We start from the raw sequence: 12,123 nt of genomic DNA on the forward strand, positions 1-12,123 counted from the left end.
TGGAGTTGAGGAGGTCCGTGGTCCGGAGAAGCGATAGTGGCTGGGAAGATAAGACACGGGGCACAAGGCAGGAACAGAGCTGGGATGAAGAACGTGAGTAAATACTGTACATATAGTAGAAAAATAATAGGTTGGAATAGAACGGGCCTGTGTATAGAAAGAACGGACAGGGGAGTGGACGATGAGCACGGTATAAATAGCGAGAAACTAATCAGGTGCAGCTGGTGGTGATTCAGGGGACGTGAAGCAGGTGTGTCAGATAAAGAAATCAGGGGCAAGGGAGCTAAAATAGAGGGAGAGAAGTGAGAGAGGCAGGTGCAGCCGGGCAAACCTGACAAGTATAGCTTGTGCTAGAAACACCATTTCAACTCGTGAGACATTCAGCTACCACTACTACTACTTTTGAAATATTTAGCTTTATTTTGAAAATCTTGCCCCATTCAATGAATGGGAAAATTCTATTTCAGCATACTTTCAGCTATTTCAGGTATCAAAATGTTCAGCTCCTCAAGGACATTCATGCTTCTATTCAGAATTTTTGTAAATTTCATAGTTTAAAAATATGTAGCTTTATTTTGATAGTTTTGCCCCATTCCAATGAATGGAAATATTCTACTCCAGCATACTTTCAGCTATTTCAGGTATCAAAATGTTCAGCTCTTCAAGGACATTCATGCTTCTATTTAGAGGTTTTCTAAAGTTCATACTTTTGAAATATTTAGCTTTATTTTGAAAATCTTGCCCCATTCAAATGAATGGGAAAATTCTACTTCAGCACACTTTCAGCTAGCAAAACCATTCAGGTGTCAAAATGTTCAGCATTTTCAGGGCAATCTTTCCGCACTCAGCATCCATTTGCATGTTCTTCAGAAAATGCATTTCTCTAGTTTTAAGCGTAACCTGGCCTTATAGGATGAGGTTGGGTGAGATACAGGGCCTCCTCAGATAAATGAGCCAGCAATCAATGAACTCCATAAGTGAACGACAAAACTAATTAACATATCTAAACACTGTGATTATATTCCTATTCCTGTTTTGAATATTATGCATTTACACAAAGATCAATATGTGTAAGTGTAGATATGTATGCAGAAAATGTTCCAAGTTTGTTAGTTTAGTTTGAGTAGTGTTATGAGCAGCAAGGAGTCTTTTTGAACTGACAGTCTTACATAAGAAATTCCAAGCTCTTCCCACCTCACCCCTGACACAAACATACACCTCATATACTGAAGTGGGCTGATTTTAGCTCAACCCACTACAGTGAGGAGAGTCTGTACTACTACTTTATGTGTGTGCTTGAGGACTCACATTGTTCATGTGCTTGTGTGCGTTTTCAAGTCATTTCTAAAATTGTGCACTAATAAAACAGTGTGATTCATCTATCAGGCCTCTGCTCTCTCTTTGTCAGCAGAGCAGGTAAGCTGTGTTAAGTTTCAACTGTAAGTGTGAAACTGTGGGCTTGTATGACTGCATTCTCTCATACCTTACCTCCCAACACCAGATGTGTCTTCAAACACCCAACACAGACACTATGGCCCCAGGACCACAAACTCCGACTTTCACTTTTACCTGGAGGCAGTAAATGTAAATGAATTGTCTAATAAGCTTACAGAAATCATTCTATGAAGTTTGGTATAAATCTGACTCTGGTACAAGTGTTTAGACTTTACTAAATGCAGATAGAAATGCAGTCATTCCTGGACAAATCTTAGATAGGCCACTAGCGACACCTTTTGGGTGAAACTGGATACTACATCTTTTGTAAAGCAGCCTCAGTGAACAATTAATAAAATTGATGATGTACAAAGGAATAAACTTGGTTGGTGGGAAATGTGGGACATGGAGGTAGGAAGGATTACATTCATTTTAGGCACAACTAATGATGTGCTGACCAAATGACAGGAGTTTTCCTGGACATTTTTAACCTGTCTCTGCATCTTGCTTCAGTCCCTGTGTGCCTCAAGTCACCGTCACTGTGCCTGTGCCCAAGAAATCAGCTGTCACCTGCCCCAATGATTACCGCCCTGTTGCTCTGACAACAGTAATCATGAAGTGCTTTGAGAGGATCATCCTAAAGCACATGAAGGACGTCATCCCTGTTGGTCTGGACAGCCATATAGTTTGCCTATAAAGAAAACCGATCAACAAAGGACGGTGTCTCAATAACATTACACACAGCCCATCTTAACATTTATGTCAGGATGCTATTTGTTGACTTCAGTTAAGCATTTAATACTGTAATCCCAGAGAAACTGGTACTGAAACTGCACAATCTGGGAATGCCTGCAATGATGTGTCATTGAATTAAGGACTTCCTCAATAACAGGCCTCAAGTGGTGAGAATTGGAAGCTGCACATCATCCACACTAGTCCTGAACACAGGAACACTACAGGGCTGTGTGCTCAGCCCAGTTGTCTTTACTCTGTTTACTCATGACATCAAGTTCCTGGGCATCCACATCACATCTGACCTGACCTGACCTGGTCTCTGAACACATCCTGCCTGGTGAAGAAAGCCCAGCAAAGGCTTTTTCTTCCTCAGGAAGCTGAAATGTGCTGGACTGCTGTAATCCCTCTCGCAAACTTCTACAGAGTGACAGTCGAGCGCACCCTCTTTCAGTGTGGTATGGGAGCTGCACTGCACAGGACAGAAAGGACTTGACCCGGGTGGTGAAAACAGCTCAGGGCATTGTAGGGAGTTCTCTTCTGGATCTGGACTCACTGATCAGATCCAGGGGAGGGCCAGATGGATTGCTGCAGAACCCACCCAGACAACAGTTTGTTTGCATCAGGTGACCCTGAGCCTTCCCTTAGTTAGGCTGCTATAGGCCTAGGCTGCTGGGGGGCCCCATGATGTTCTGACTTTATCCCCTCCCCTCACCTCTCCTCTCCTTTCCTCTCTCCCTATGCTTCTATATGCCACCATTGCACATCACTAACTTTGTGTCTCCTCTCTCCCCCTGTACCTTTCTGCAGGTTGCCCTGGCTCTGGAGCTTTACGTTTCTGATGAGCAGTCACCGGCCACATCAACCTGACCAGTGTTTAATTGTTTGTTGTGTCCTGTTGATTTTCTTTTTTTCTCTCTCCTCTATCCACTCACCCCAACCGGTCAAGGCAGAAGGCCGCCCACCAACAGCCGGGGTCTGTCGGAGGTTTCTTTCATTAAAGGGAGTTTTTCCTCCCCGCTGTCACCAAGTGCTTGCTCAAAGGGGATTTGTTGGGTTTTCCCTCTGTAATAATAGTGATAACAGTAAGGTCTAGACCTTAATTTGTAAAGTGTCCTGAGATGACTATTGTTGTGATTTGGTGCTATACAAATAAAATTTGATTTGATTTGACATGCTCACACTTCTTCTTAAAGACTGAGATTTGCTGCATTTAGAATGGTACTATTTTCTTCTGCTGCTAATATGCCGTTGACCTGATTAGGTCCTACACATCTTCATTTTTATCTGTTCATATTCCTGTATTGACTATACAAGTCTTGTGTTATTTATGTAAATATTGTGCATTTTAAGCTTGAGAGCTGCTGGAAGAAATTTTGTTGTGCTATGCATAATGACAATAAAGATTCTTGACTTGACTGGTTGTAGGGGATTTGTAACCAAGTCAGCTGTCTCTCTGCTAGGTGAGTTAGGTATAAAAGGGTGGAGGCTAAGACAAAGAGTCAGTAACTTAGCTGACAGTGCGAAAAAGGCCCAGTAGTGGCTCTGGAGCAGAAGAAAGGTGTGTGAATGGGGTAAAGACAAATGCTTTGAACAAACTGTAAACTGAAACATATGTGTGGATTATGCCTGCTAAGATTATTATGAATATTCTGAGGTCCTCAGCATAAAACATCTCTTGCAAAAATGTCTCTGGCTTGTGAGCACAAACACCAACCAGCTGAAGTTTTTGTAGTTAAATGACATTTAATTTCAACTTAACTTAAAGTTATAGAAAACGCCATCAGAACATTTCAGGGGCAATCAAAGTTAAACTAGACACAGTCTGAATCAACACAGCTCCAACAGCCACACCCACAAGTCAGACCACCTGGCCAGCCAGCTCCACTCAGTCCATTATGGGTGTAGCCCTGGCCTTCTTCAGAGAGAGAACAAAGCACCTGGATGACGAAAGACACCGGGTACCCTCAGCATTGCAATCTGCATCAGGGAACATCCTAAGCCTCCCTGAACCTCCAGCAGAAACTCCTGCTCGGTAAGGCTTGGTAAGTTGGATTTTATATGCATACAAGACACTTATAAGTCTAAATGAGGCCACGCTTTGTAGAGTAGTCCTGGACAGATGTGCCAATCACGCGGCCATCCTTTCAACGCCACCTAACTGAATTAAACTGTTAAATTCATGTAAATAACCAGGGACAGAAACAGACAGACAAATTTCAGTTGGTATTATTGTTGACTCAAAAACATTTTGTAAGAATTTTTAAGAGAGAGAAACAAACTACATGCTATCAATGAAATATATCTCCATCAACAGTTAAGACTAAAATGTATATACTTGAATGCCTGTTTGGTTGTCTTTCATAGATTTAGTCTAAATAGATCCATGAGTTAAACACTTCAATAAGTGTAAAGAAGACAAGAGAAAGAGGTGCCCTCAGAGTAAGACACAGAGTCTGCTGCTGAAACTGTTTGCAGGTGTATTGTAGCTGTTCTCATTAGTCTGATATAGTGGGGTGATGTCCCAGGCAAAGGGGGTGAGTGTACGTGAGTGGATGGGGTCCCGGGGACTGATTCCATCTGTGGGTGTGCCTCTATGATCAGTGTCCTTTCTCACATCAGACTCTCTGTCAGACTCTAAATGAAAGAGAAATTTTGGAAAAGAAAATTTTATGCCTTAATGAACCACTGTACCCACATCTCTTACTGCACATCAAATTAATTTAGAATCTCATCAAAGCCCGTATGGACAAGGATGATTATAGTCACCACCTCCTTCAATAATAATATTGAGTAGCTGTATTTTTTTTAAGGTAAACTTGAAAAATGCAAACCTATCTTTTTAAATCTTAAAGAAAAGTTGAAAAAAAGTTTGAAGACAGTTTTCTTTTCTCTTAACTTTATTTCATAAAAAGTTAAATTAAATGATGCTATTATATTCTTCCCTTTCTCTGGAGGTGCTCCAGCTGTGTTTCTGCTTTGCAGTTTGTACTAGTTGATTTGGTGTATAGCTGCTGCACAGTTGCTTCCAAAAGCAGAAGCTCTACACCTAACAACTTATTCTCCCTCAGCCTGCTCACCAAGTTTCCAAACACTGATCCAGCTTCTGTTCTCTAACCTTGGCTATCCTCACTTAACTAACTTTAAAATGAGATGTTTGTCTTGCTGCTATATACCTACTTTCACCCTTTACCAACTGTCTCATTCCCTGGGCACCTACATAGAGGCCAAGCAGTGATTTTAAAGGACAGGTTTTGGATTTTTCAAGTTGGACTTGATACAATTTTAACATGCCCATATGTATATAAGTCTTAGTTGTAATTTTTCCTACTCTCCACACCAACAATGGTTTCCACCCTGAATACAATAAGAAATGTATTCAATACACCGCTCTTGTCCTGTGTAAGGTAATTCAATCAGTGCCTTTCAGAGTTAGTGTATTTCCCTGCAGTAATTTTCTGACTGCTTAAATTAAATAAAATTATGGTTGGCACAAAATCTTTTGTATCTAAATGAAAGTAAGAGTGAGTACATGTAATTTGGTGATTCTGCCAACATTGGGGCTTGGATCTGGTTACTAGGATCTTTTCTAGGTCTAGGTGTCAATCTGTGGTAGAGAATTTAGGTGATCTTTAGGTGATGTCTTTTGACAATGAGTTAAGTTCGATAAGCAGATTAGCATGGTGGTAAAAGCCATCTGTTTGCTTGCAAAGGTCATGTCTTTTTTTTTAACAAAAGTGACCTTGAGAAAGTGATCCGTGCCTTTATTAGCTCCAGGCTTGATTATTGTAATGCGCTATGTGTAGGTCTCAGTCAATGATTAATTTTTCACCTCCAACTGGTGCAAAATGCAGCTGCTCGCCTTTTAAAGCATACATCTGAGTGTGAACATATCATCCCTGTTCTATGTTCACTGGCTCTCTGTCCATTTTAGGATCAATTTTAAAGTGTCGATTCTTGTTTTCAAGGCACTAACTGGTCTCGGGCTTCCCTATCTTCTCGGTAAGATATTTATCGGTAGGTTTCCTGTAGTTCTCAGATCAGCTAATCTGGGTTTATTGGGAGACTGAGCCTTTGCTGGTCACAAATTATGGAACAGTTTGTCCCTTGAATTGCACTTGATATCAGATGTAGTCACCTTTAAATCAAAATTAGAAACATATCTTTTTTAATTGACATTTCAGCTCCCATTAGTTTACTGACATTCAGATTACTGTTCTATTGTTGTGGACTCCTGTTATTGGTATGTTGTCTATGTAAAGTTTTTATTGCTTGTGAAGCACTTTAGTCAATCTGTTGATTGTTGGTCCTGTCAAGATCTCTCAGGTGAAACCTGTGGAACGGTTTTGCCCATCACTTGTTTCTAACACCATGGACAACCACAGACATGAACCAGTTCTAATTCTTATACAGCACAGATGAGGGTGGAGCAACTTTAAGGCGTCTCACACATACACAAATATAATCCAGACCCAGCAGCAGGTTTTACTGGGGCCTATTTCAAGAAGGCGGTTTTGTCGAAACTCAGAGTTTGTTAACCCCGAAATGAGGGTAACTCGGAGTTTTCGGTTTCAGAAACGGAGGTAACTTAAACCCGTGAAAGCAGGGTAAGTTAAACCCGTTTCACAAAGAGAGGTAATCTAAACTCAGAGTCAGTTACTATGGCAACTTACTCTGTGAACCTAACCTGCTTGGGAGCAGGTTTTGTTCGGGAAACTCAGAGTTTCCTCCGGGTCTCCGCCCCTTTTTAAAGTGAAAGGTGTTTAATACCTCATTTAATCTTTCAGTACATTCATAGATTGCACACGTTTCCGTCACAAAGAGATCAAAATGGCGTGTCCATTCATAGAGGATCCTGTAGATGAGGACGCTGTATTAATTCGCAGGGAATTGCATTTACGTCGGGAGAGGATATTGAGGCCACGAGTTGATTTTTTTTTTTGTCATATCCCCATGTATTTTTATTTGAGCGGTACCGTTTTTCTAGAGAGTCCATAACATATATCAATAATCTTATCCACCCATACATCAGACACATCACCCATCGTGGCCGTGCTCTTACATCCGAGCAGATGCTTTGTGTTGCATTACGATTTGTTGCAAACGGCAGTTTTCTTTATAACATCGGGGATGCAGAGCACATTAGTAAGGCCACAGTATGTAGAATAGTTCGGAAAGTGTGCCTCACCCTCAAGCGCTTTCTGTGAATTTTTGTTGTGTTTCCTGGGCACAAACCCCTCAGAGCCATTAAAGAGGAGTTTCACAGGATTGCAGGTTAGTGGTATTGAATTCGTTTCAGTAAGGCTAATCTGAAAAATGATGATCAGTTAATAACATCTTGCTGTGACCTCTGGAAATAAACGAATAATTAGAATCCCCTTCAGGATTTCCTAATGCGCTTGGATGCATTGATGGCACACATATTCCCATCAATGCACCTACATGAAAATTAAAATTCAATTCTTATATTATTACATCAGTGTTGGATCAATTTTAAAAAAGTATTTTGATTAATGTAATAATTACTCTCCATAAAACGTACTGGATTATTTATTAATCATTACTTTACAAATCCCATATCAACCACAATAGGAATTTTAAGAAAGGGTAGACATAAAACTGCACTTTTAATTCGTACAAAAATCGGTATTTTATGCAATTACTGAAGTTACTCATTCAATTATTGAAGAATTAAGAACCATTCCTTACTTTACAAGTGACAAATAATAACATTACTAACATTAGTTACGGAATATGGGCTCGTAGTCACTATATGCTTGTAGTAGCACATCCATTTCTGTCGGGGAAAAACGCAGACCTATTTTGGCTTGGTCCTGTTGCCATGGTGACTCGTAATTTCTTCACTCCATTGTTCAGGGCTTTTTATAGTCGCGTGGCACGCGCCTAACTCTGAGTCGAACAACTCAGAGTTGATTAAAACAACTCTTTTCAGCTGTTCTGAAACCGAAAACTCAGAGTTTTCCAACTCTGGGTAAGTCAACTCAGAGTTCAGGTTTGAACTCTGAGTTTGTTAAACCGCCTTCTTGAAATAGGCCCCAGGTGTCCCAAAACCACAAACTGCAAATACACTCAGGCTGTGAAATCTACAAATTCGCCTCCAACTCCAACCACATCTTGAAAAGTAAACATCAGTATAACAACAAACTTACATGCTATTACTAGAATGAACCAGTTTGCCACAGCTCAGCAAGGAACTATTCTGGACTACAAAGGAGAGAAATTGTCTTAAATAGACTGTAACTTTGAAATATACAGGTGAAGCTGCATTTGAGCCTCAAACAATCTTTGGAGTGTGTTTTTATTTAGAATGAAGGCTGTGGATCTTGTCCCTCATTTTTTTATTGCATGGTTACATTCTGAGTGGAAACCTTCAGGGTCTGTATGGAGAGTAGGAGAAATTACAATGACAGAAGCCTATTGTCACATACCATATGGGCAATATAATTTTCCATATTTTTTATCTTACCTGTTCTAGTCTGGTCATGAAGGTCCTCCCTGTAAAAACAGATCCCCCCATCCTCTCTTCCCATGATGCTATCTTCTGACACCACCATGTTCCCCAACAGGAAGTAAGTGGTCATCTGGCCTTTACCCTTCACCTCAATCTGTCCACGCTCTTGTATGTTGAAGGCCGAATCCTTCAGCTCACTGGGGGTGACGTGAGGTAAATGGGGCACCAAGATGAAAAGTGAAGCATAATACATGGGAAGGATTTTTAGACAGTTATATTAGAAAGTATTTTATATAAAATATCCAGCTGTTTGCTTATTACCTAATACAGCCATTTGAATCTATCCTTAATACATCTTAAGTCAACTAAATACTGTGCAAAACAAATATGGTCTTAAGTGGCCAGTGTCACATCTTTTATTGGTTATTTCAAACAAAATGTAACACTTCCTCAAAGTGCTAGAGTATACTGGTTTATAAAATTTTCTCAGTACAGTAACTTCGGAGGGTATAAAGAGGTAGCTGGCACTATAACTGCTGGTTGTTATTATTTGAGAGGTTTTGGGGTCTTATCCTGAATTAATGACATGAAAGAGGGAGGTCTGCAGGGAACTCTGTTCGCAGGTAGTCAATTACTGAGTGAATGTCTCCGCCAAAAAACCTCAAGCAGTGTTTGGAACTTTAATATGTTTCAAATATAACACCTTAGTGTGAGAGGTGGCCTTCATACACACATACAGCAAATTCCTGAGCTTCAATTTGGGAATCAGTATCAGGGATAAGAAGTCCCTCTCTGTTGTAGGTCTCAACAGTTGGCTGGCATGCACATACCTATATGTGGAAGAGCTGAGGTGAATGTGGTCAGGTACCCCGTGGCTTTCCATCCGGGAGGCAGTGTTAACAGTGTCTCCGAACAAGCAGTAGCGAGGCATCTTCTCTCCCACCACCCCAGCTAACACTGAGCCAGTGTGAAGACCCACACGAATCTGAAACATACAGTACATAGAGTACTGTACATACCATGTACATATGTACCCATACATACTGACTGGAATACAAGACATCAGTGGTCCCTGCTTCTTGCATCTGCTTATATGTCCTTTGTAGCCAGGAAGAATGTAGAGGATCATCAGGGATAAACTGAGCAAGCTATTTGACTGACTGCTAGTTTGTTTTTACACTCCACACCCGTTATTGCACTGTCTTCATACTGACATTCTGGGTACAGCTATTTGCTAACAGAGAGTAGGTTTGCCCTTAAATCTCTTTGGCTGAAATAATTTTTGTGAACACTGGTTAACAAGATCTGTGGGTTATCCAGAGATAATAGATTCCGGAAAAAAGATACTTCCATCTAGAAAAGATTTTTTTTACACTTTTCTTTCCTAAATACAACACTTGCACTTGCAAGGCCCTGAACATGCAAGGCCTCACACTTCTTACCAGGAAGGAAGAACATCAGTGCCTCCTTTACCAGGATATGCAACAGTTTCTTCTTTCAAGCTGTGAGAACCAGGCAAAAACCCTTGTGCAAATTAATTGAAACAAACCCTACAAACAACAAAAATCTGTTTTTCTCAATTTATTTTATATGAATAATATTCTAACACTCACATCAGTACATGATGAGTATCTCCTTGATTCTTGAGAAGCATCTGGATGCAATTTGGCATCAAATCCACCAATTTTGAACAGTCTAGGATGATTTTGGGGTCCTTGTGCCAAACTTGAATTAGGGCTTGAATCATCTTCTCCATGGTTGTGCAGTCCATTCCACAGAGTCGTTGCTTACAAATAGACCACGAATTTTCAAATGGGTTTAGATCGGGACAGTTTCCAGGCCAGTCCAGTGTGTTAATTTGATTCTCTTCAAAAAAAATTTCACTTGTTTGGATGTGTGACACAGGGCCAAATCTTGTTGAAAAACATCAGATCCATCAGGAAATAACTTTTTCAGTTCTGGAGCAACTTTTCTGCGGAGAAGTTCAATATATTGTGGTGAGCGCATCATGGCCTCAACTGGATGCAAACTACCAATGCTATAATAGCTGAAGCAACCCCAAAACATCTTTTTTGTGTGTGTGTGTAGTGGTTACAACGAACAAGCTACAGTTAATATTCAATATGTAATAAAATACAGTGCGAGTGTGTAGATTACATGCAGCCAATCAATAACTAACTTCTGCAAGCCCTCTGTTCTATGTCAGCTCACTGTGTAAATAGCTTGTGTGTGCTGAAGCAAGAACATTTTGGGTTCATGGCCTGTTTGTTTAATCCACTGGGTCATCCTGATTTGGAGATGATCGGTTAACTATGTTCGGGAATTGGTAGGGGAGCCAAAAGTGAGCAGTGTATAAAAGGAGGCAGTATGCTGCTGCAGGAGAGTAGTATAGTGTGTGTGCATGCGGAAGAAGGACGTTTGAGTGAGACCCCAGCTGGGGGGACATGACGGACTTGACTGTGCTTATGACCTAAAAAGACTGACTGACTTTGTGACAATCTTCTTGTCTAATATTGCATTTATTTCCTGCAGGAATGGTGACTCTATCCCCTATCTATCCCCTCTTAGTCTGCTTAATTGTCTGCCAAACTATTGAACTGCATTTGAATTATTGTAATATTAAATTATAATTGTAATTGGAATGATTTGTCTAAATTAATTTAGCTCGCATCAGGTCCTACCAACCACAGGTGGTTTACCCTCTGGTCGATGTGGGCATTGCAGTGCTTTTCATTTAGTGGCCTCCGAACATGCTGACTTCTCTGTCCTTGGATGAAAAAAATGGCTTTCATCACTAAAAAGGACTTCTCCAGTCTTCTTTAGTCCAGTTCTTGTACTTCAATGCCCATTTATAATGTTTCACTTTCATAGCTTTGGTCAGGAGTTGTTTTTCACTGGCCTGTAGGCTTTCCGGCCTACCTCCAAGAGACGCCTGGATGAACTTACTTCTATTCCTTTCTCCTTTAAATCAACTTTTAAGGCATCACTTGTTTTTCTAGGGTCTTTCACACTTTCAAGTAAGCATCATCTCTTGGTGTGGTTTTCCTCTTTCGACCACATTTATCTTTGCGCTTTGGAGTAACAGAGCCTGTTTCCTTCTTCATTTTGATTACACGGCTCACAGTTGCAAGACTGACACCTACAGCTCCTGCTATCTCCCTGTAGGTCTTTCCTGTGTGTTCATGTAAAGTCAAGATACTTGCACACTTTCTAGGTGTTGCATCCATCTTGTAGAACAACTGGATTAGACATGATAGGCCCTAAAAGCATGGATCACTATTTATATGAACTCTAATGCAGTCACAGATGATATACAGGTATGTGCCAAAAAATTAGAATATCAAGGGAAAGTCCATTTATTTCAATAATTTGTTTCAAAAAGTGAAACTTGTATGTTATATTAGTTCACTACACACAAAGTGAAATATTTCAAGCCTTTATTTGTTTCAATTTTGATGATTATGGATTAAAGACAAAAAAAACCC

The 12,123-nt window shown here is 40.4% G+C and overlaps 1 protein-coding gene across 2 annotated transcripts in view; it reads right to left on the reverse strand.

The window, feature by feature from the left end:
• Positions 1–3,959: 3,959 nt before the first annotated feature.
• The window catches only part of gucy1b2 (guanylate cyclase 1, soluble, beta 2), a 59,331-nt gene continuing 51,167 nt past the window's right edge, over positions 3,960–12,123 (reverse strand). The window contains exons 7-9 of one of the 2 annotated variants that reach the window (XM_020586096.1): positions 9,469–9,623; positions 8,654–8,835; positions 3,960–4,803 (exon numbers count right to left, since the gene is read on the reverse strand). In XM_020586096.1, coding sequence (XP_020441752.1) covers positions 4,604–4,803; positions 8,654–8,835; positions 9,469–9,623 — 537 coding nt within the window. In that variant the 3' untranslated portion in view covers positions 3,960–4,603. The remainder of the gene's footprint in view (positions 4,804–8,653; positions 8,836–9,468; positions 9,624–12,123) is intronic. The other variant, XM_020586097.1, reaches the window with a different exon arrangement.

The sequence above is a fragment of the Monopterus albus genome, unplaced genomic scaffold, assembly GCF_001952655.1.
Source record: "Monopterus albus unplaced genomic scaffold, M_albus_1.0 scaffold394.1, whole genome shotgun sequence".
In the NCBI taxonomy this organism is placed as follows: Eukaryota; Metazoa; Chordata; class Actinopteri; order Synbranchiformes; family Synbranchidae; genus Monopterus; species Monopterus albus.